This window comes from Vigna angularis, chromosome 10 (assembly GCF_016808095.1).
Source record: "Vigna angularis cultivar LongXiaoDou No.4 chromosome 10, ASM1680809v1, whole genome shotgun sequence".
NCBI lineage: Eukaryota > Viridiplantae > Streptophyta > Magnoliopsida > Fabales > Fabaceae > Vigna > Vigna angularis.
Window position 1 is genome coordinate 30,494,631 of NC_068979.1, and position 23,330 is coordinate 30,517,960.

The 23,330-nt window shown below is 35.2% G+C and overlaps 1 protein-coding gene across 1 annotated transcript; it reads right to left on the minus strand.

The window, feature by feature from the left end:
• Positions 1 to 595: 595 nt before the first annotated feature.
• LOC108334976 (uncharacterized) lies at positions 596 to 21,526 on the minus strand. The gene is made up of 16 exons (XM_052870067.1): positions 21,459 to 21,526; positions 9,434 to 12,245; positions 8,604 to 9,157; positions 7,683 to 8,210; positions 6,912 to 7,593; positions 6,183 to 6,268; positions 5,545 to 5,815; positions 5,108 to 5,477; positions 4,734 to 4,989; positions 4,584 to 4,658; positions 4,296 to 4,430; positions 2,435 to 2,784; positions 1,988 to 2,243; positions 1,830 to 1,898; positions 1,579 to 1,710; positions 596 to 1,279 (listed from the first exon to the last, which is right to left on the minus strand). The coding sequence occupies exons 2-16, from the start codon at positions 12,210 to 12,212 to the stop codon at positions 611 to 613; spliced, it is 7,212 nt and encodes a 2,403-aa protein (XP_052726027.1). The 5' UTR covers positions 12,213 to 12,245; positions 21,459 to 21,526; the 3' UTR covers positions 596 to 610.
• Positions 21,527 to 23,330: the final 1,804 nt, after the last annotated feature.

A 23,330-nucleotide genomic window follows, 5' to 3' on the forward strand; every position in this document is an offset into this window, starting at 1 on the left:
GTAGGAGTTGTAGCAAAAGCTTGGTTAGTCAATTTTAAAAAGAAACAATCAACAAAAGGGTTATTACAATAATTTTAAAAAGTCAAAAGACTAGTGCAACTCATTTTCGAAATCTGGAAGCATCAGAACCAGAACTTTGCACCAGAAACTGGATTTTTCTCTTGGACATTTCGTAGAAAAGTTTCGACAAAATTTTATCTGAGTTTAATTTCGATTCAAATGCAACTTCTGTTTCTTACTTTCTTAATCAGTTCTAGCACCTATCTTAGGTTCATTTTTTTGAGTGCTTCCCTGCTTGATAGCTCGTTTATTGCATAAGTTTAAATTTTTGGAATTCCAAGCACCAAACTGTTTGTGAGAGGTCCTGTTGGGTGCTGTTTTTGCTGCTTAATTCAATCAGCGATGTGGTCGGAAATCAAACCCGTTGCGGCAACACTCATTACTCCTTTTAGTGAAGATATGTTATTATTTAGGTCTAAAGGAAAAATAATATTAAGTTACATAAAAGAACAAATAGCTTTTTTGATTTTTCGTAACACTTGTTTTGTCTTTGTAGCCAAGAGCAACCTCTTACACAACAGCAAACAATAACAATGAACAACGAAAACCCTTACGGGATATTTATAGCAGCCATGCGATTGAGCTCATATTCACTGCACAAATTTGACCATTTGTAAGCCACGTCAAACAACTCTTGCTCAACTTTTCTTTTATCTTCCAACATTTGAGATCTATCCTTCATCACATTTTCAAGCTCCTTTTTGTACCCTATAGTTTCCGCAATGCGTTTATTCTTTTCCTTCTCCAAAGATGATAAGGCAGCCTCACAAACTTTTATTTGTTCCTTCAAAACAACTTCCTTCAGTTGAGCTTCATTGTAGAAATTCTCTGCCTCAGAAATTTTGGAAACAAGAGTAGTGGCCACCTCATTCTGACAAGCTTCAAGCTTTCCCAACTTGTCGGTGGTAGCAAAGCCTTGCTTAAAAGAGCGTAGAATGGTTGGGAAGTGTTGGAGCATAGTGTCTATAATACGTTTGAGTCCATCTGATAGAATCACATCTTTGAAAGGAAGGTTGGACAGCAAATTAAGAGTAGACCAAAGACGAAGAGTGTCAGTTTCAGAGCTAATTACGTCCTTCAGAGACATCTTCATAAACTTTTCTAGCTCAGCGAGGGTCTTTCCCACTGGTCTATCTTCACTCTCTTTTTCTGATGCAAATAAGCTTATGACATCGTTGGTCCCAATGCCTGCCTCAGTTTGGCTGCTCCTAATTTCACTCTGGGAGGAATAAGAAGAAAGCATACAACAGACAAGACATTAGCATCAAGCCATAATAATTGCAAAGCATTTAGTTTCTTAATACCAATTTTGATAAAATCATAGAAAAGCAGATAATAGAAGTTAAACTCTGAGCGTGATGATAACAAATTTATTAAATTTAAATTCCAATTTGAATTTAAGTTCGTTTTGTTTGTCTTAATTTCACTTCTACAACAAATGATAAATCAGAATGACCACATCATGTTTATATTGACCAAAAACAGGTTGGTGATGTGAATTGTTTAAAATAAACTTACATGTGGATGTGATTTACTTTGGAAAGTAATTTTCTGGTCTAACTGAGTGTTAACAAGTGGAGAAAGAATTGATGAAGCTGCCATATTGGTGTTCTTTGCTATGGTTTCCTCCACAGTAACTTGCTCAATTCTCTGCACAAGAACAAAAAGATATGTAGTCATTATTGATAGAAGGTGGACATGCATATTAATTTAAAACAATTGATGGTATTTTGTTTGCCATTTAGCAGAGGAATCTTGGGGCTACTTACAATTTCTCCAAATGGATTTTGTTGGTTCATCAAAGACGGTTCAATAATCCGCTGTTTGTCCACCAATGCCTAAACGAAGTAATGAACATGTGTAAAATAATTATACTCTCGATACTTTTATTTCATCAAATACTCCGAAAAATATTTATTAGACTCACATTTTCGGGTGTTTCACGTAGAGGCATATTCAAACAACTTGGAGTTGGCCTTTCAACTGGTTGTGAGCTTGTTAATGTTGTTGCTATTCTTGGTATTTCTGAAATGGAAACTTCTGCAACAAATTCCTCCTCTGCTTCTTCATTTCTCAGGGTCCCAATGTGGTCATTAGAAGCAACACCTTCTTCCAAGCTAATCTTAGGCCCATCAGCTCGTTCAACAGCCTGAGAATCTTGTACCATGTTCCCACTACTACACCTGTGTAACAAACTTAAATTCCTCGCCAAAGAAAAAGAAACTAAGAAACTGATGCTATCAATTTTGTAAAAATTTCATATGCCACCAAATGTATATCTAAAGAGAAACATATATACATTTTAATTGGGCATCAATAAAGTCAGTAATATTCATTCTTTACATTACACAGTTCAAAATTTAAATTGTCATACCTCTTAGAATTCTCTTCTATTTGTCTCTGTGCAATGTCCTCTCGCAGCTTAGGATCCCTCATGACAACACGTTGACGCATTTCATCAACCCATGAACTCTCAAATCCAATTTCAACAGCTTCTGTGCAATCTGGACTTGGCAGTATTCCTGCCTTTCCTTCATTCATCTTATCATCTTGTTCAACAACCTTTGAATATTGTGCAAGTATGTCCACGCCACCAGAACCAATGTGAGTTGCAACACCACCTCCAATGCCAATGTCTTCAACACCAGTTGACAAAGATTTTGTCTTAGCACCCTCTGCTGCAGGCCCCTCTTTAATACTATCATTTCTTACGTCCCCAATCTCCTGTGTATCACAAATTGAAAAAATATGATTGAGTTAGTGGCTCTAAAGTTTGAAAGCACCATTTCTTTTAATGTTCATCACGTGGTAGTATGAGCTATTTTTAGTGGTTTTCTTAATATTATTTCGTTAAGTGCATGCTGTTCTGGAAAGCCTCCTTCACTGTTTGATTTCTGATACACCAACTTTGATTTGAATTATTGAACAAGCAAGGAGTTAGTCTTAATATGAAAAGATCCAATTTTATGTTCAGTAATTGTTGCACTTATATGCTTAGGTATTTTATGCAGAGAAGTTGCCATACAAATAGAGATGGACTTCTAAATTCTAGAACAGTAGTTGGGTACTGCTAGTCTATCACTGATGCTAGAACTTTTCCAATAAATGTGTCATTTTCACCAATACAATTTCAATGCTAAACCTAAATTTTGTAAGGTAACTATCATTATAACTAGTCCACTAATTTCTTTCAGTGATATTGTTTTCAGTGACGAAAAATATGTTTTTAGAATCCCCTTTCGGAATCTTTTTTCCGCATAACGGTTTGACAATGTTTTCTCCTTTCCGGAATCCATATATATATATATATATATATATATCTTTTCATTTAACAAAGGAGTTGGATCATACAACTTAACCCAACTCAATCATAATAATATTAACTTAATTTATTCACTATATAAGCACTCTTTTAATGTGGTTGTTATTATTAATTACATTTTACATTTTTGTATGTTATGTTTTATAAATGTTTATGAACTTTATTATTGATGACGAAATGATCAGCAATACGAAAAAATAAGTTATCCGATTCAACTACAATGTACTCGAATGAGAGGTTTTAATCCTATGACTTGGTGTAAATACAATGGACATGTTCTTAAGTGAAGTAATTGATGGATTTTCAACCGAATAATTTAGTTGGAAGATTTAACAATGATACGAATATAAGTCTAGAGAAAAAAAGGCAAAGGGAAAGTTCACTAAGGTATATGAAAGAAAGAAGTGGAAACCCATTCTATGGGGCACCTGCACACACCCAATGACTGAGATCTTAACAGAAAGAATTCTTTCTCTGTTTTGAGGAGAGAGAAAGGGAAGGGGCAGAGTGAGCAATAATACAAGACTGACTTTTTTTATCTTTTTCCCTTTTCAGTGTTCATTGCTATAAAAAACCAATGAGACATAAGTTAAAATTTTCACATCTAACATCTTTTTTCATTCTGTACTTATAGTTACCAAAGCTACCTTGAATATGATATCACTAATATATCTCCCTACCATCACTTATTTAGTGTCATTAATATCCTTTTAGGTTTAATAAGTCTTTATCCCACTATTACGATCACACTATTATCAATATATAAAATGTGAGTAAACATATTCAATTTAAATTCCACCGTAGAAATTCCGTACTTTTTGTTTTTCAATTCCACTCCTAAAATCAGAATGGCAATATCCTTTTTATTCTGACCGAATATGTTAGAAATGTGAATTGCATAAAATAAACTTACATGATGTGGATGTGCTTTACTTAGTAAAGTAACTGTTGGATCCAACTTAGAGGTCGCGGATTCGGAAAAAATTGATGAAGCTGCCATATTGGTGTTCTTTGCTATGGTTTCCTCTACGGCAACTTGCTCAATACTCTGCGCAAGAACAAATGATATGTAGCTTTGGTGTAATAAGTTGCAGACTTCATTTCTTTTTTGTGACTTATACTAGCAGGGTCATTGTCGATGGCAAGTGGATATATGCATATTAATTTAGAATAATTTATGGTATTTTTGTTTGCCATTTACCTTTGGAATTTCACCAAGTGGTTTTTTCTGCTCCATCAAACACGGTTCACTAGTGTGCTGTGTGTCCACCAATGGCTAAACAAAGTAATAAAAAGGTGTAAAATCACAATAGTCTCATCTAATACTCATAAAAAGATTTATTAGACTCACATTTGAAGGTGTTGGCTTTTCAACTGTTTGCGAGTTTGTTAATGATGTTGCTATTCTTGGTATTTCTGAAGTGGAAACTTCTGCAACAAATTCCTGCTCTGGTTCTTCATTTCTCGGAGCCACAATGTGGTCAGTAGAAACAACACCTATTTCACCTTCTTTATCAACCAAGTCAGAACCTTCTTCCAAGCGAATCTTAGGCCCATTACCTTGTTCAGCATCCTGGGAATCTCGTACCATGTCCCAACTACTACACCTGTGTAACAAACTTAAATTGCTCGCCAAAGAACAAGAAACTCAGAAATTGATGCTATCAATCTTGTAAGAATTTCATATGCCACCAAATGTATAATCATCCAACGAAATAATCATACCTCTTAGAATTCTCATTTATTTGTCTCTTAGCAATGTCCTCTTCCAGCTTAGGATCCCTCGCCACAACACGTTGACGCATTTCCTCTACCCATGAACTCTCAAATCCAATTTCAATAGCTTCTTCACATAGTTTATCGAACTCTTTTTCTCTTTGAGGAATAACACTATCGTCACTTTCCTTCTGAAGGAACAGCAACATATCTGCCAAAATTTTCAACCTACAAGCTTGAATGGGCTTTTTAAACTTCTTGGAAGCATTCCAGAGATGAGGATATGTTGTTATTGCCTCCACCAGAAGAGAAATCTGTGCATCATCCAGATCAACAAAATGTTTATATGCTCCCAATCTTGTACGGATATCTGCAGAAGCTGTAAAATGTTTGAGAAGGTGATATGGAAATATAGGATGGAAACGAGAAAATAAGAAATCAAAAACCTGAAGAAATGTCAATATTGTTGTTAGGAACAACATCTATTCCTTCTTGTTTATACAAAAGGTTCAACCCTTCTTGTACTTGGATTCCTTGGCTTGCCACTGTTCCTGCCATGCCTTCATTCAATTTATCATCTTGTTCAACTACCTTGGAATCTAGCGCAAGTTTGTCCTCACCAGCAGACTCAACGTGAGTTGCAACACCACCTTCAATGCCAATGTCTTCAACTAAAGGGCCCTCTTTAATGCTCTCATTTCCTACGTCCTCAATCTTCTGTGTATTACAAATTGAAAAAGTAGGATTGAGTGAGTGGCTCTAAAGTTTTGAAAGGATCCCTATATATTACTATTGCTTCTTCAAGTGCATATTGGTATGGAAAACCTCCTTCACTCTTTCATTCCTCATACACCAACTTTCCTTTTAGGAGTTAGTCTTAATATTACAAAATCCATTTTTATGTTTGGTAAGAACTTTGATGGTACATTAATTTTAATGGATCACATTGATTTGTTTTAATAAAAAGGAGATCAAATTTAGTACGTTAAATTGAAAAATGTTATTCTAATAATGAGACATTATCGGCTATAAAATTTATTTTATTTTATTTTATATTCATATTCATAGATTGGTTGGTTCTGACCTCTGATGAAGCGTCACTGCTATCATTAATAGTTGAATCTACTATGGCTTCAAATTCCCAACTACGAACTTCAGTGTTTACGAAATCTGTAGAAAGATATATATATATATATATATATTAGGAAATTCACGTGAAAATGAAATTCATAACAAAGAGGAATACAACCTCAACTTTCCATGATGGATCACTATATCATTACAATTAAAAATAAAAAGAAACAGATATAAAAAGTTGGGAATTTTTTTATCACCCATCAAAATAAAGTGGCGACTCTACGTCATCATAACTAAAATTACCAGAACCTAATATTAAAAGACTTGCAGCAAAAAATTAAGTTAATGTTCTAATTTTAAAAAATTCTGGTGGTACTCGGTTGGGAATTGGAAACCATGCCAATATATACATATGCAAGACTTATTTCAAAGCATTTAGTTAACATAACAATTATTTAATATTTCTTGACATCGTAAAAAAATTAAAAAATAATAAATTGTAACAGTACACTAAGATAGATTAAATTACATAGATAACTAAATTGTAATAGTGCAAACAAAATGTGAAAATAACTAAAAAAAGAGTTAATTTCTTAAAATAATTTGAGTCTAATAATTAATATATTTTCGTTGTTGAATAAAAGTGAGATAAAATTACATTTAATTTGAAACTCATAAACTTCCTTTTTGAGAGTGTATACGAGTTAAGACCAACATTTATGTAGAAAAGAATTACCTTCAGAAGGAAAATCTTCAAGGAGCTTCTCAAATGTAGTTGTTGAAGTCAAAGAGAGTTTTGGACATTTGTAGACAATGCAATTCTTTACATTATGCAATTCAATCTCTTGACTGAAGTTTTCCAGATGCATAAATATTAAAAGTTTGAGTCTTGGAAGCTCAACTTTAATCTTTCCTTGTTTACATCCAACAAGCTCTTCTAGTTCATTGGCTCCATTTATGGCCAGAAGATGAAGATTGAGAAGGACATTAGAAGCAGAGAATAATCTTTTCAACTTGTGACAATGATCAACATGCAATGCTGCTAGTTTTGGGAAGCATGGTTGAGGAGAAAGAATATTAGACAAATTTCTATCCCCTTCAATTATTTCTCTTAATTCTTTGCATTTACTTATCGTCAAAAGCTTCAACTCTGGTAAGAATCTTACAACAGACTTTGGAAAGATTACTTCCAACTTTTCACATTTCCTTATTTCTAATGTGGTAAGATGTTGGAGAGTAAGTGAATTGTTGGGACCCACCCAAATATAAGTCATTTGAGGTAGAGATTCTAACATCAAGTTCTCTAACCTTAAACTCACTTGTTGGCCAATCATTATACAAAAAATACGTTCTGCATCAGAATCCATTATGATTAGAGTTTGCAAAGTGGGGAGATGGTTCTGAATCCCTTTCGGATCCTGTAGGACATTAAGAGCAAATGTAAAAACATAAACGAAAAAAGAAAAATTAATTAATAATCATAAAAAGAAAAAAAAGACAAGACTACCTTCGTACTTGTGATAATAGCCTCTCTTGAACCATAAAATGGATACAAACATTCGTAACAGCCAAAGTCCTTCAAAGATGGCCACGTCACAATGAGATTGTTGGTAGAACAAATGCTAACAAACTTTGGTAGATTCCGAAGAGAGAGTATTTCCAATGCTGAGAATTGAATATGAATCTCCTTATAATCCTTATTAGCTACGTCATATTGCCCAAACATATATTTCAATTGGAAACATTCATACACATAGAGCTTTTTTAAGTTAGGAAAGATAGCTTTCTTATTCTCTTTGCCATATTCATCATCAGTGTCTATAATGTACTTAAGTCCAAGACATTCAATAATTCTCAAAATTTCCAACATCGTCAATGATGAAGCAATGGAGAGTTTAAAAAGGTACTTTGCCTTATCAAAGCCTGTCAGTTGAATCTCTCTAATATTGTGTGTCATAATCAAGTTCAAACCGTGTGGTTGTTTTGAAAGACATTCAACACTTTCAACCGGCGGATCAAAATCTGAGTTCGATATCTGCAATTTATACACCAAAATACTTCTTAAACCAAACTAAATATTATTTTAACTCTGATTATTAACGTATTCCATTTATATCGTATTGTTCGTATAGATAAAAGTTTAACCAATGTCTATAATTATTTAGATTCACTTGTTTCTTCCCAAAAAAAAATTGCTCTCTGTTTAGTCTATTAAAAAAAATAATTTTCCAAAGTTAATCTATCCCAATACTTACACATTAAAAATTTATGTTGTAGCTATTGATACGAACTCAGGTCACTAGTAAGTGGGAGGGCATGTAAGACCATTTATTACTTTTTACACAACATCATCTTGAAATTCAAATATTTAGATTAATTTTTCTAAATTCACAAAGATAGAAACAATGTAAATGATGGTTTTTCATACCTTGATTCCAATACAATCCCTTTCTGTAGCTTCTGAAGCATCGCTTGAACAATTTATGTTGAAAAACCCAACATATCTCCCAATATCCAATGATAGTGTTCTTAAAGATGGACATATCACATCATAACTACCAACAACGGTTCTGTTCCGAATACGATGAAGTTCAAGTACTTGTAAAGCAGGAAGCTCAATTTGAGTATTATTTCGACTAGAGAAGTCTTTCAAATCAGCAGCCTCTTTATTTGTTATATCATTCAATTCTCCAACAAAAGAAACAGGGAATATACCCTCCAATAACTCACATTCACTGATATGTAGCTTTTTCAAACTTTGGAAGATTGAAATATCACTCTGACAATCAGGCTCATCCTCAACAATGCTTTCCTCCTGATTTTTATTGACCCTTTCGTGAGTTACTATATCCTTCAAACTTTTGCACCCTTCTATGGACAATTCTTCCAAAGAAGTCAAGGTCTTAGCTGTAGATGCTGTAAAAATTGAGCCTAACTTTCCACAATATGTTATCCTAAGGTTTGCAAGGCTTGATAGAGTTCCTGAAAAGCAATTATAAATTAAAAAATATTGGTTTCTAGAAACTAAAACCACAATCTAGAGCGTCAAGTTATCGGTTCGTAATGATGAAAATAATCGTACAAGACAGTTTCCGTAAAATAATTTTAAATTTGACAATCAACTTCACATGCAAATATAATTGTCTATAATTTTAAACGGAAAATAACATCGCAATGAAACAATATATAAGTTCGAAGGTACATGTGTCACCATTTTTAACTAAGGAATACCATGTAATGTAACTAGGCTATGCTTACCTTCCTCTATTAGTTTATCACGGTCTGTTGATGGAACAATATCTCCAATTATTTCATCTAGCTTGTCACATTTTTCTATCTCAACAATTTTCAATTGAGTTAAGCCTCCAACAATGTTGGCTGGGAATATATGTTTTAATTCTCGACAGCTATATATATTTACATCCTGCAGATTTTGGAAAATTTGTACAGGATGCTCTGTGGTGAATTCATCTTCACCTTCCTCCGTTTTGTCATCATCTGCTAATATATACTTCAGTTCATCACATTCTGATATTTTTAATATTTTCAATTTTACCAAACTTCGAGCAACAACATACGTGAAGAGAGATGTTAGTCGTGGACAATCTCTTAAATACAGCTTCTCTAACTTCTCAAAAGGCCCATTGGCAGGTAGAAAACAATTCCATAGAACTCTTAGATTTTTCATGTCGCTGATTCTATGTGTATGCAACTTGGAGAAGAGAGTTACCACCTCACTCGAGTGACTACGAGTGTCAATCAAACATTCTAACTCTTCAGAATCACGTATCTCCAACTTATTCAACTCATCCAAACCTCCTCCTTCAATTTGAAATATATCAGGGATGATATTTTTTGCACCTCCATGAATAGTTGCCACGAATAGATCCTTTGCTCTTTTTATCAAACCCTTTATTACCTCATTTGATATGTCAAAATGGTTAAGTAAAAAAGTTCTGCCATGAATGTAAATATCTCCATCACTATAATGATCAAAGTAACGAGACCCTAATACAATTCCATACCTTTGTAGTGTTTCGGGAATGCTAAACGTCTTAAAGAATTCAATATTGTCTTCACTGTTAGCATCCCATTCTCCTTCAATTTCAATGATGTACAACTCTTCCAAAAGCGGAATTCTTTTAATCACTTCAAAATTCTTCACTTTAATGTTACATCTATTTAAGTCTAACAATTTTAGTGTAATCGCAACATCGGTTTGTAATTCAGGAAATGAAGGCAGTAAACAATTATACAACGAGAGACTTTGAAGATTCTTCATACCGCCAAAAAATGAGAAGTCGCTCAATTCATAATTCGCAATGAATAGACAACGAAGATTTGTTAATGTTTTGAAAGATATTGTTGACAATCGTGTTTTTCCATCCTCATCGTTTTCAAGAATCAAAACTTTGAGCATTCCCATTCTTTTGAAAATCCCATCAAATTCTTTCATCTTTGTCCCTAAACATAAAAACTCAAGATTGGAGCAATCCAAATCATTTGGAAATTTCGCACACCATAGATATCTTACTGAATTTTGTTCCACTCTAACATCTTTTTCCACTTCACACTTGATAATCTTATTCTCATCTTTTGCTATTATGTGGGCCACATCACGAACTATGTCATGCATTTTGACACATTCATCATCTGCATCCAACAATAAACAACAACCAACAAGCTTAATTTTAGCTGCAATCACTTCACTCCTTGCCTCTTCATATGAGTCAACTTCTCCAACTACACCTAATCCTATTGCAAATCTTGTTAAAATTTCAATGTGAATTTCAAAATCTTCAGGAAACACAGAGCACAACAGGAAAAGTGATTTAGCTTCTTTAGTATCTAAATTATCATAGCTCAACTGCAGGCACTTGTAGGGATCAGTCAAACCTCTTTCGATATTTATTGGCTTAGAATGTTTCAATTTATTCAATGCAACCCTCCATTCCGTCTCAGCTTTTCCCTTCAAACTACAAGCAACAGGTGCAATGGCAACCGGCAATCCTTTACATTCATTGGAAATTAATCTTCCTATTTCCTTTAAGGTATCAGAGGTGGCATCTGATATAAGTGCTTTATTTTGGAAAAGAGTCCATGCTTCTTCATCGGTTAAAATTGGCAAGTAAATCTTTCTTTGACAATCCATTAAAGTACAAACTGCTTCTGATCTAGTGGTAATGAGAATCTTGCAGCCTTTAAGGTGTTCAGAAGAAGGAATTCCAATACGGCCAAAGTCAAGCTTCTCCCACACATCATCTAGAATTATAAAAACATTTTTCTCTTGAGTTAATCTTGAGCACAATCTTTGGGCTCTCTTCATTTCTTCGGTTTCTGGAAATTCAACTTGCAGTGAACTTGCTATTTTCTCTTGAATCCTCCCAACTTCCACTGTACTAGAAACAGGCACAAAAAGAACTTTTTCAAAAAGATGCTCTGCTTCTACGAACTTCCTAATTTCCATTGCTAATGTGGTTTTACCACAACCTCCCATTCCATACAACCCAATCATGGAAACATCATTATTTTTCACTGCATCCAGTAGTTGCTCAAAAGCAGATTGTCTACTCTCAAAATTCATGCATTTTTCTGAAAGAATGTCAAGGGTGTCTGAAGGTAGCGTAGCGTTGCGGTCAAATGACACATAGTTTTTACCCTCATCAATGAACTTTTCAAGGTCAAAAACTTTATTTGCTAGCTTTTTTCCTGTACGGTATCGCCAAATCCAATTTGGACAATACCCAAAGCAACACATTTTGTTTGTTCTTGCCTCTTCCAGCAACTGATTCACTTTACCTATGTCACTCATAGCATTTTGCAGCCACTTGTCAACAACTCCAGTAGTCTCTTTAGTTTTCCTCTTTGCATCTTCAACGGATTTTTGGACATCATGTTTTGTTACAATCAAATCGTCCTCTCCTTGCTCAAGCTTTTTGACAAAATTGTTAAAGGAGCGAAGATAACGCAATTGATTTAATGCACCACACACTAAATCTCTTGAAACAGAAGATGCAAAACCCACAAGGCAGTCCATCAATTTCTTCCACCAAATGCAACTTTCCTTAACCTGAACAACAAAGGAGGTATTAGATAAAAAAATTATTTTAAGATCATTTATTATAGGTTCTACTAACTCTCTTTTATTGTAAAAATAAATTCTGAAGTTGTGCATAGTAATTAAATTTAATGCTTTATATTATAAATATTCAATTATTTTATACACTAAAGATAAACAACTTCTTAAATATTCAATTATTTCATACACTAAAGATAACCAACTTCTTAATAATTTTAGTTTAAAAATATTAGGTGAGATAAGTGTTTTAAAATATGTTTTCATTTTCATCTCTTTCATGATTTTAACGAAAATATTTAGTTCTTAAATAACATTATGTTTTGAAAAAGTTTTAATAACCTCCGTCCAACAAAAAAATGAATCATATCCAAACGTGTACTTAATGACACACAAGTATGTAAATCAAAATATTTGTTAAGTAAAAAAAAAAGTATAGGAGTGCAAAATATATTTGATCAAATAATTTGAACTGAAACATGCATTATATACAAAATTAACATTACATTTTTTTTAAGTTTAATTTTGTTGATATTTGTTTATATTTATAGAAACGCTTTTAAATCGTATCAAATTTAGAAAAAAATTGTAAACAGGAAATGAACAAAAAATATGTAATTCTGTAAACTGTTAATTGTTATAGAGAATTCTATGAATCAAGTTATTATATGCATGAAGAGATTGGTGACCTCGTGAGTAAGAAGAATTCCACACTTACTTTCATGTCTTCAACGCTTGTTACTTTATTTCCTATCCATAATTTTTCGCATTATGTTATATATCAATAAATTTAATAAATTAGTATGTCAAACTAACAAAATATAATATATAGAGTTGAGTTAAATCTATATTTCACTATCATATATAATATGATACCAAAAGTATATCATTGCAAGATTACTTGAGTCTATTATATTTTCCACTATCAATCCCCATTTATGCACTCGATTCGACACTACTTTAACAACATGTATCATATTCATTTATAATATGGTATAAGTGAGGTTTTATGTCCCGTGTACATAACTTATTATAATTAAATAGTCAATAAGTAAATAAATTAATAAGTAAAGGCAAACCAATAATTGGGCTAATAAGGAGCAATTTTCTAATGATGACTGACGAGGTTTATAAGTATGTATGTTTCTTTGTCCTACATCCATCAAATTGAATCTTCATAACACTGCAATGAAGAACAATCTCTTAAAGAGAAAAAGGCTCACTTATTCATCTCTCATTGAATCTTTAGAACACTAAAGGCTAATTTCTCATGGAGAAAGGTATACATACCCTCATTTAATATAGATGAAAATTATGTAATTTTAAGATCCCATTCTGGTGTTGTATTTAAAAGCCAATAAATTTTATCCTATTTTTTTTATTGTTTTAATGAAATAGTTTCTTTTTTTACATGACAAAAAAATTAAACAAATATATATATATATATATATATATATATATATATATGAAAGTGCTAGTGGGTATTATATTTGTTTGAAATTAAATGTAAGATAAATTTGTTAGTCGCCAAAGGAGACAAAGGTTTTATGTTTATGTTGTTCCAAATTAATGATATTTATGTAAATTACTCATAAAATAAAGGATGCTACACTATATCTTTATTAGTTTATATGTATATTGAAATTCATTAATAAAAGACATTTACAGATCACTCAAGGGTTTATTATTTTATTTTATAAGTAATGAATATAAATTGTACACAATTTTATATGTTCATTAGTTTTACTTATATATCCAAATGCAGTATGTGATTCTAACTAATACATATTTTAATTGTCATTAATATTATAATTAGCATCATAATGTTATGTGTGGTATGTTATGTATCACTTAAAGGAGAATGCCAATATACGTTATTGTGGTTTGATTGAATGGGTCACATTCTTTGCATGAACATATTGTTATGAGTAAATTTAATGGGCATAATTTCTCTTATTGGAATAAACTAATTGTTGGGAAACAGCGGTACTTGTTTTCTCCTCTATGAGCCCCAAAATGGACACTATGCGGAAGCGTAAATGAAAGCGTAGGAAAAGAGAAAATTAACACTGAAAATTTTAATGTGGAAAATCCTCTCGGAAAAAACCACGGGACCTAGTCCAGAAAAATATCTCCACTATGAAAGTAGGATTACAATATTTCTCTCACTCTCTGAGGATCTCTCAATAAATCTCACCCTCTCGGATGGTATACAAAATTCTCTGTATCACACACTCACAAAATAGACTCTTTCTATTTTTCTCTCACACAATTGTGGCTTCACTTCTCTCTCACGTTCCCTTCTTCTCCTATGGTTTCTCACTCAAATTTGAGTGGCTTTGCTTCTCTGTGTTGTGTCCATCTTGCTGCCTTAGCTTCTCAATTTAAGAAGCAAAGAAAGTGCAAGAGTCCAAATAGAAGGCTGGTGGCTTGAAGCATTTTACGGATGGTTTTTCGGAAGTGGGTGGTGCTTTTGGGTGAAGGTGGCAGACAAAAGCAAATGCTTTCCATCATGTTTTGTTTTATTCAACAAAACTCCCCCATAAAACAAATAAATGGGTCTTCCATCCTTCATCCCATCTTTGCATCTTGTCTTAGTTGGAAGGTACCATGACACCAGCACCTTGACAACAATCTTCAACCTTCTTGGTTGGAACTGACTTAGTCATCATATCGGACCAATTCAGGTCTGTATGAATTTTCTCAATCTTCAATTTCTTCTCATCCAGCGCTTCTCGTATCCAATGATATCGTACGTCGATATACTTTGAGCGTGAATGGAACATGGGGTTCTTGGTCAGATGGATGGTACTTTGATTATCACAGTTCACGACATAATCGTCTTGATTATGTCCTAATTCACTTAGGAAATTCTTCATCCATAGCATCTCTTTAGAGGCTTCAGTCACCACTACATACTCTGCTTCAGCAGTAGACAATGTCACACATTTTTGTAGCTTTGACTGCCAAGAAACAGCTCCCCTGCAAAAGTAATCAGATAACCTGATGTTGACTTCCTTGAATCGACATCTCCAGCCATGTCTGAGTCTGAATATCTGATTAGCTTTATATCTCCATTGGCAAAACACAAGCTTCTTTTGGCAGATCCTCTTAGATACCTCAGTATCCACTTAACAGCTTCCCAATGCTCATTTCCTGGATTCGACAGGTATCTGCTCACAACTCCTACAACATAGCCAATATCTGGCCTTGTACAAACCATTGCATACATAAGGCTACCCACGGTAGAAGAGTAGGGTACCTTGCTCATTTCTTCTTTTTCTTCTTCATTCTTTGGACATTACGACTTGCTAAGTTTGAAATGTCCGGCAATTGGAACACGAGCAGATTTGGCATTGTGCATGTTGAATCTTTTGAGAATCTTCTTAATGTAATCTTCTTGAGATATCCATAGCATTCTTCTAGAACGATCTCTGGATATTTTCATTCCAAGTATCTTCTTTACTGTACCCAGGTCTTTCATGGCAGAAGACTTGCTTAATGCCTTCTTGAGAGCATCTATTTTAATTTTTTCCTTCCCTACAATCAACATATCATCAACATACAAGTGAAGTATGATGGACTCACCATTTTCACAATGCTTCACAAACACACAATGGTCTGCGGAGGTCTTCTTGAAATTATGTTGGATCATGAAGGAATCAAATTTCTTGTACCATTGTCTTGGAGCTTGCTTCAGACCATAGAGGCTTTTCTTCAGACGACACACCAAGTGTTCTTTGCCTGGTTCTTCAAAACCCTCTGGTTGCTTCATGTAAATTTCTTCTTCTAGGTCTCCATGTAAGAATGTTGTTTTGTCGTCCAGTTGTTCAATCTCCCGGTCTAATTTTGCTGCTAGACTGAGAATTGCTCTAATGGATGTCATCTTCACCATTGGTGAGAATATTTCATCAAAGTCTATTCCTTTCTTCTGGTTGCACCCCTTCACGACAATTTGTGCTTTGTACCTTGGGCTTGGGTTGTTCTCTTCATTCTTGAGCTTGAACACCCATTTGTTCTGCAATGCTCTTCTTTCTTTTGGTAATTCTACCAAATCACAAGTCTGATTTTCCTTTAAGGATTGCATCTCCTCTTCCATGGCTTGCAACCATTTGCCTTTGTCTTCCGTCTCCATTGCTTCTACAAAGCTTTGAGGTTCACCTTCATCAGTAAAATTAACATATTCATCTGAAAAATACCTTCTTGACGGTTGCTTCTATCTTGTTGATTGTCTCAATTGGGGTTCTTGCGGAGCATCCTCAATTGGTTGATCTTCTTCCGTCAGATTAGGTTGATTAGCTTCTTCAGCCATTTCATCAAGTTGTAAATCCTGATCTGTCTCAGCTTGTCGAGTCTCTCCCCCTAAGTTGTTCATGACAATAGGGCTTTGATCACTTATCACCTTAAGTGTTGGTTTATCCCCTTTCTTGATGTCTTGGATCGTCTGATCTTCAAAGAACACCACGTCTCTGCTTCGAACAATCTTTCTGTTTGCAGGATCCCATAATCTGAAACCAAACTCATCTCTTGGAGAACCAAGGTATATGCACTCTTTTGCTTTAGCATCGAGCTTTGCTCTTTCATCTTTCGGAATGTCAACTGATGTCTTACATCCGAAGACTCTCAAGTTGCGATATGAGGCATTTTTACCAGACCATACTTCTTTTGGAATCTTTCCATTTAATGGTCTTGAAGGTGATAAGTTGATTAAATCAGCTGCTGTCACCACTGCCTCCCCCCAGAATGACTTGGGAAGTTTTGCATGAGACAACATGCTCCTGACCTTCTCGGCAATCGTTCTGTTGAATCTTTCAGCTATACCATTCATCTAAGGTGTCTTGGGAGGTACTTTCTAATGTTTTATCCCATGAGTCTTGCAATAGTGCTCGAATGGACCTCTATACTCTCCACCATTATCACTTCTCAGACATTTCAACTTTTTACCAGTTTCACGTTCAACTGAGGCGTGAAACTCCTTGCACTACAAAAAAGTAGGGCATTACCGAAGGCCAAAAGCCCTCGGAAAATGTCATAAGTCGTCCATAAAGGGTGTTTACCAAAGGCTTATCGACGGCCAAAAATCCTTCGGTAAATCTCTTGTCGCTAAATATTACCGAGGGCTTTTGCCCTTCGGTAATTACCGAGGGTATAAAGCCTTCGGTAATTACCGAGGGCCACTGACCTTCGGTAATTACCGAGGGCCACTGACCTTCGGTAATTACCGAAGGGCAAAAACCCTCGGTAATTTTCGAAGGGCGAAAGAAGAGAGTAAGCAGTGAGTGAACTCAGTTGTAGCAGATTCCATTCTGAATTTTTACTTCAGTGCAGCAATGAAAGCAATGAAATCAGAAGTTACTGTCAAATTCCTAATTCTAACTAAACCAAACAAAGTTCCAAAGATGATATTCTCAACGCTGCATTGAATCGATTCCAAATTATCCAAACGCATAACAAATTCCCAATTCCCAATTCCCAATTCCCAAACCCCAAACTCATTCTCACGCTATGGATCCCAACCCTCGAACCTTTCCTATCCTTTCCGACTCCGACCATTTCAACCTCGAGCAGCCGCGAGCCCCGGAGATCGTGGGCCAAATGTCGTACCTCGCCGACCCAGACATCATGGCCTCCATGGGCCGAGTCATATCTCAGGTGGCCCAGGCCGGAACTGTCCTGAACCTGATCGGGGAGCTGCCTACGCACGAGGAAGTTGACAGCGCCAGGGCCAGGCTGGCGGAGATCGAGGCCCGCGGAGATGGAGATTCACGAGTGGAGGGCCCACCAGGCCGAGAAGGAGAGGGAGGGCCGGGAGCGGGCGGAGACGGAGAAGCGAATCTGGAAGTCGGTGCTGCAGTGTGACGACATGCACGAGGCGTACGAGAAGCTTCTGAAGGACACAGAGAAGTGGTTGGTGAAAATGTACGAGTCTAAGGAAGATGGTGATGGCGATGTTGTTGGCGATGAAGTGAACGAAGAGGTTGTGGGAATTCTGCAAGAGGCCTATGGCAAGGGAATGGAACGCGTCAATCTTTCTGCACACCACCAACAACCACAACTCCGCGAGAGAACGGCTTGGGGTTTTCGTAGCGGTGGAGGAATTTCGGAAATTTGGCAGAGGAGAAGGGGAATTTCTGAAATTTGGCCAGAGGAGAGCAAGATTAGGGCTTGGTAACGTTGAAGGAGCAAAGGAAAAGGTTTTGGGCGACGAGAGCATTAAGGCCAGTGGGAAAATGAATTGCAGATAGGGAACAATTTAAAATTTTTCAAAGACATTACCGAAGGCCTCTCAGCCGTCTGTAATTGAACTCAGGAATGACTTACTGAAGGCTCATAGGCTGTCGGTAAAAAGCCGCCGGAAATAAACACATTTCCTGTAGTTTGAAGATTCGTAGAACTTCATCTTTTCTCTTCAATGGATAGACCCACAATTTTCTGGAGTGGTCATCAATGAAGGTAATAAAATATTGAGCACCACCAAGGGACTTTTCAGATGTTGAACAAACATCTGAGTGTACAAGATCCAAAATATGCTATTTTCTTCTTCCATTTTCAGATCTACGGAAGGACACTCTACGCTGCTTACCTGCTAAGCAGTCTTCACATAATTCAAGTGGTTGTCCTTTTATACTCTGGAGATGATCTTTTGCAAGGATCTCTAATCCTTTCTCACTCATGTGGCCTAGTCTTTTGTGCCACAACTCCTTACTTTCTTCTTGAGCAACATTCGTCTCTCCTTTGTATATTTTTCCTTGCATGCAGTACAAGGAGCCTTCCTTCTTGCCTCGAGCAACAATCGTGCTTCCTCGGCTAAGTTTTCATTTTTCATCTCCAAACTGGTTGTTCATTCCAGCATCATCTAGCTTGCCAACTGAGACAAGGTTTAGACGCATCTCTGGTACATGTCTTACCTCCTTCATGTCGTCAAAGTCACTTCTCCTATGCCCACAATTTTGCTTGTGACATGATTTCTCATCTTCACTGTTCCAAAATCTCCTTTTTGATAGGATGAGAAGAGACCCTCGTGAGGAGTAACATGGAAAGATGCTCCGGTATCTACTATCCAAGTGCAATCATCAAAAGCAATATTTAGATAGTTTACCTCAGTGATAAGGAACACATTCTCATCATTTGATACCACCGCTGTCGTGGTCTTTTCCTCCAACTTCTTTTTGGGATCTACCATATCAGGGTGTACAGTTCCATTCTTCTGATCTCTCTTCAGGAATCTACATTCTGGCTTCTTGTGACCATCTTTTCCACAATAAAAGCATGTCAGACCTTTGGAACGAGACTTGAATCTTCCTCTTGACTTTTCACGTTTTCCTTTGCTTCTATTTTCACTCCTTCCTCTATTCTCAACAACATTGGCTTTTGAGTGACTACTCGATCCCCTTTCTTTCCTTATGGATTCTTCATTCAGTAAACTGTCTGTAATGTTATCCAGACTAAGCTTTCCATCTGATGCTGAGTTACTAAGAGTGACCACCAACGTCTCCCAACTCTCCGGTAGAGAACTAAGGAGTAGAAGAGCTTGTAGCTCATCATCAATCTTCATATCCGCCTTCATTAATTGGTTCACAATACCTTTGAAGGTGTTGAGATGCTCGATCATATTCTGGTCGTCAGAGTACTCCAACTTTATGAGTCGTCTGACTAGGTGAGCTTTGTTCCTGGGAGTCTTCTTTTGAATCATTGATTCAAGCTTTGTCCATAACTCATACGCATTGGTATAAGTCGATACATGCTCAAAGAGACTTCTGTCGATGTATTTCCGAATCATAGCCACTGCTTTACGATTCAGAATCTCCCAGTCTTTTTCGGTCTTCCCTTTCGGAATTTCCAGATTTGTGATCGGCTCATACAAATCCTTGCAGTATAGATTATCTTCCATCATCGGGTTCTAGTAGGAATAATTATCCGCAGTTAGCTTGAACATGTCTCCTTCCATCTTGAGTTTTACAGGATTCTGACTTTTTCGAACCGGTAGCTCCGATACCACTGTTGGGAAAAAGCGGTACTTGTTCCCTCCTCTGTGAACCCCAAAATGGGCACTATGCGGAAGCGTAAATGAAAGCCTAGGAAAAGAGAAAATTAACACTGGAAATTTTAACGTGGAAAATCCTCTCGGAAAAAACCACGGGACCTAGTCCAGAAAAATATCTCCACTATGAAAGTAGGATTATAGTGTTTCTCTCACTCTCTGAGGATCTCTCAATAAATCTCACCTTCTCGCATGGTATACAAAATTCTCTGTATCACACACTCACAAATAGACTCTTTCTATTTTTCTCTCACACAATTGTGGCTTCACTTCTCTCTCACGTTCCCTTCTTCTCCTATGGTTTCTCACTCAAATTTGAGTGGCTTTGCTTCTCTGTGTTGTGTCCATCTTGCTGCCTTAGCTTCTCAATTTAAGAAGAAAAGAAAGTGCAAGAGTCCAAACAGAAGGTTGGTGGCTTGGAACATTTTACGGATGGTTTTTCAGAAGTGGGTGGTGCTTTTGGGTGAAGGTGGCAGAAAAAAGCAAATGCTTTCCATCATGTTTTGTTTTATTCAACACCAATCATGTTATTACTGACCCTAGCGGCTATGCAAAAAAGCTTTTGGATAGATGAAACAATCTTAATGTTCATAATGATGGCCATCTGAAATAATATTAAGACGACTCTTATTGAAAGTGTAAAAGAGTTTATGGGTTTTGTGGGAGAGCGCTCCTACACAATTGATAAGTCTCTTATTGGGACATTAATTAATTAACAAGTACATTAGGAACCATGAATGGGTCACATTATTATTGAAATGTTAAACATTATAGTAAGACTTAAGGCATTGAAAATAGGTATGAAGGAGAACTTCCTTGTGGAACTTATTTTGAGCTCATTATCATTTAGGTATAAGCTATTTAGTTTATATATAGGAATTTGGTTTCATAATAAAAAATTGATGTTACTGTATACTCTTTTAATTTTGGTTAATGGATGTTTTAACTTCTTTAAGCACAATCATCTCATTGGTAGTGGAATTTTTTATGATACTTTACATAAGATGAATTTGAATGGTTTATATTTTTTTGAAGTATGTTAAGTAATTCTTCTATAACCATGCTTTTATGGATGCAAGCTTTGAAAAATAGTCATAGATGCATGCTTTGAAAAATAACCATGTATTTGTTAAACAATATTTCTAGTAAAGTGATTCTTAACATACCTCTTTAATTGTGAATTGATAGGACAACCAATATAAGACAGCCGAACGTTTGGGGTGTCAAACAGAAATTAGGATTTAAACTCTGCAAGAATAGAAAGTAGATGTAAAAATAATCAATAGATCTTCCATTGATTACCCAAAAAGAAAATAATCAAAGGGGTATAAGTTTTGTTGTCTTAATCATAGTACGAGAATTGTTGAAACTAAAAATGTAAGATTTGAGATATTTATAGGAAACAAAAGATGGCAAGCTCAGTAAAGAAATTAGAAGATTTAGCCAAATCGATTTAAAATTAGTAAAGAAATTATAAAATGCCGTAAAAAAAAGGTTTGAGCGAGCATAATTTTTTTATATTTTAACTAAAACACTTTTAAGATAAATGATATATGTAATACAGTAGAGGGTATAACAATGATCACAGTAGATAATAGGTTATTTAAGTAATATTCATCTCATAAAACATAGAATTTATTAAATTTATAATGATGGAAGTGAAAATGAGGAAAGATAGATAAGTTTACATTAACAGAGAGAGAAATACCTCGAGACATAAGAGAATTGGTGAGTTAGTGTAGAAAGAGAAAGAGATGATATGTAGAGCTTCTTCCATTGCAAAGAAAAGGATTAGAATTTCTTGATAGCTCGAGAGAGAGATGAAAGTAATGCATTGCTTGAATCACTCCAACACGCAACACAACAGAATAAAACCACACTTTCTCAACACTCTAACAACCATATATACCTTTTTCTTTAACATTTCCTTCTTTTCTTTTCCACAAAGATAATGAGTGTTCACAAGTTGATACTATCAATAAGCGGGTAATTAAAATTATCATACCTATTACTTATTAAAGGTATCCATTTATTACAGATTTTACCTTATAGATGTCCTTTATTACACTTTTTTTGCCATTCTTGATACTCATTTTCTTTGTTTGAGTCGAATTTTTTTTTCTTTAAATCTGGTTTGGCATATTGATCCTTGTTGAACATCTTACATTAATCTCCTAGTGTTTTGTTCAAGTTTTAATTTGTGTTCCAGAGTCCAGTAAATTGTTTTAAGGCTATTTGAATCATTAAGTCAAAATTTGGGTGTTAGAGTTGTTCAATATAAGGGTTGGCTGAGTTAGATTTTGGAATTGCACGTTTCTGCATCCAGTTGCTATGCTAACAAGTTTGTTTTAGTGCTTCCAACTTAATGAAGCAAAAACACTACAAGTTTTAGTTGTCCTATGTATTTTCACTATTTGAACCACCAAAATTTTGACAATTTTCATAAGACAACTTGCTGTTTCATTGGCTGCATTCTGAATTCTGGATTTGGTGCATGTGAATCTGAGTAGGAGTTGTAGCAAAAGCTTGGTTAGTCAATTTTAAAAAGAAACAATCAACAAAAGGGTTATTACAATAATTTTAAAAACTCAAAAGACTAGTGCAACTCATTTTCGAAATCTGGAAGCATCAGAACCACAACTTTGCACCAGAAACTGGATTTTTCTCTTGGACATTTCGTAGAAAAGTTTCGACAAAATTTTATCTGAGTTTAATTTCGATTCAAATGCAACTTCTTTCTGTTTCTTACTTTCTTAATCAGTTATCTTAGGTTCATTTTTTTGAGTGCTTCCCTGCTTGATAGCTCGTTTATTGCATAAGTTTAAATTTTTGGAATTCCAAGCACCAAACTGTTTGTGAGAGGTCCTGTTGGGTGCTGTTTTTGCTGCTTAATTCAATCAGCGATGTCGTCGGAAATCAAACCCGTTGCGGCAACACTCATTACTCCTTTTAGTGAAGATATGTTATTATTTAGGTCTAAAGGAAAAATAATATTAAGTTACATAAAAGAACAAATAGCCTTTTTGATTTTTCGAACA

Coding starts and splice junctions, on each gene's coding strand:
- LOC108334976 (XM_052870067.1), bottom strand. CDS start 12,212: ATGGACTGCCTTGTGGGTTTTGCATCTTCTGTTTCAAGAGATTTAGTG. Junction 4,990..5,107: donor ATAAATGAGAATTCTAAGAG/GTATGATTATTT, acceptor TTTGTTACACAG/GTGTAGTAGTTGGGACATGG. Junction 1,899..1,987: donor TACGTGAAACACCCGAAAAT/GTGAGTCTAATA, acceptor TACTTCGTTTAG/GCATTGGTGGACAAACAGCG.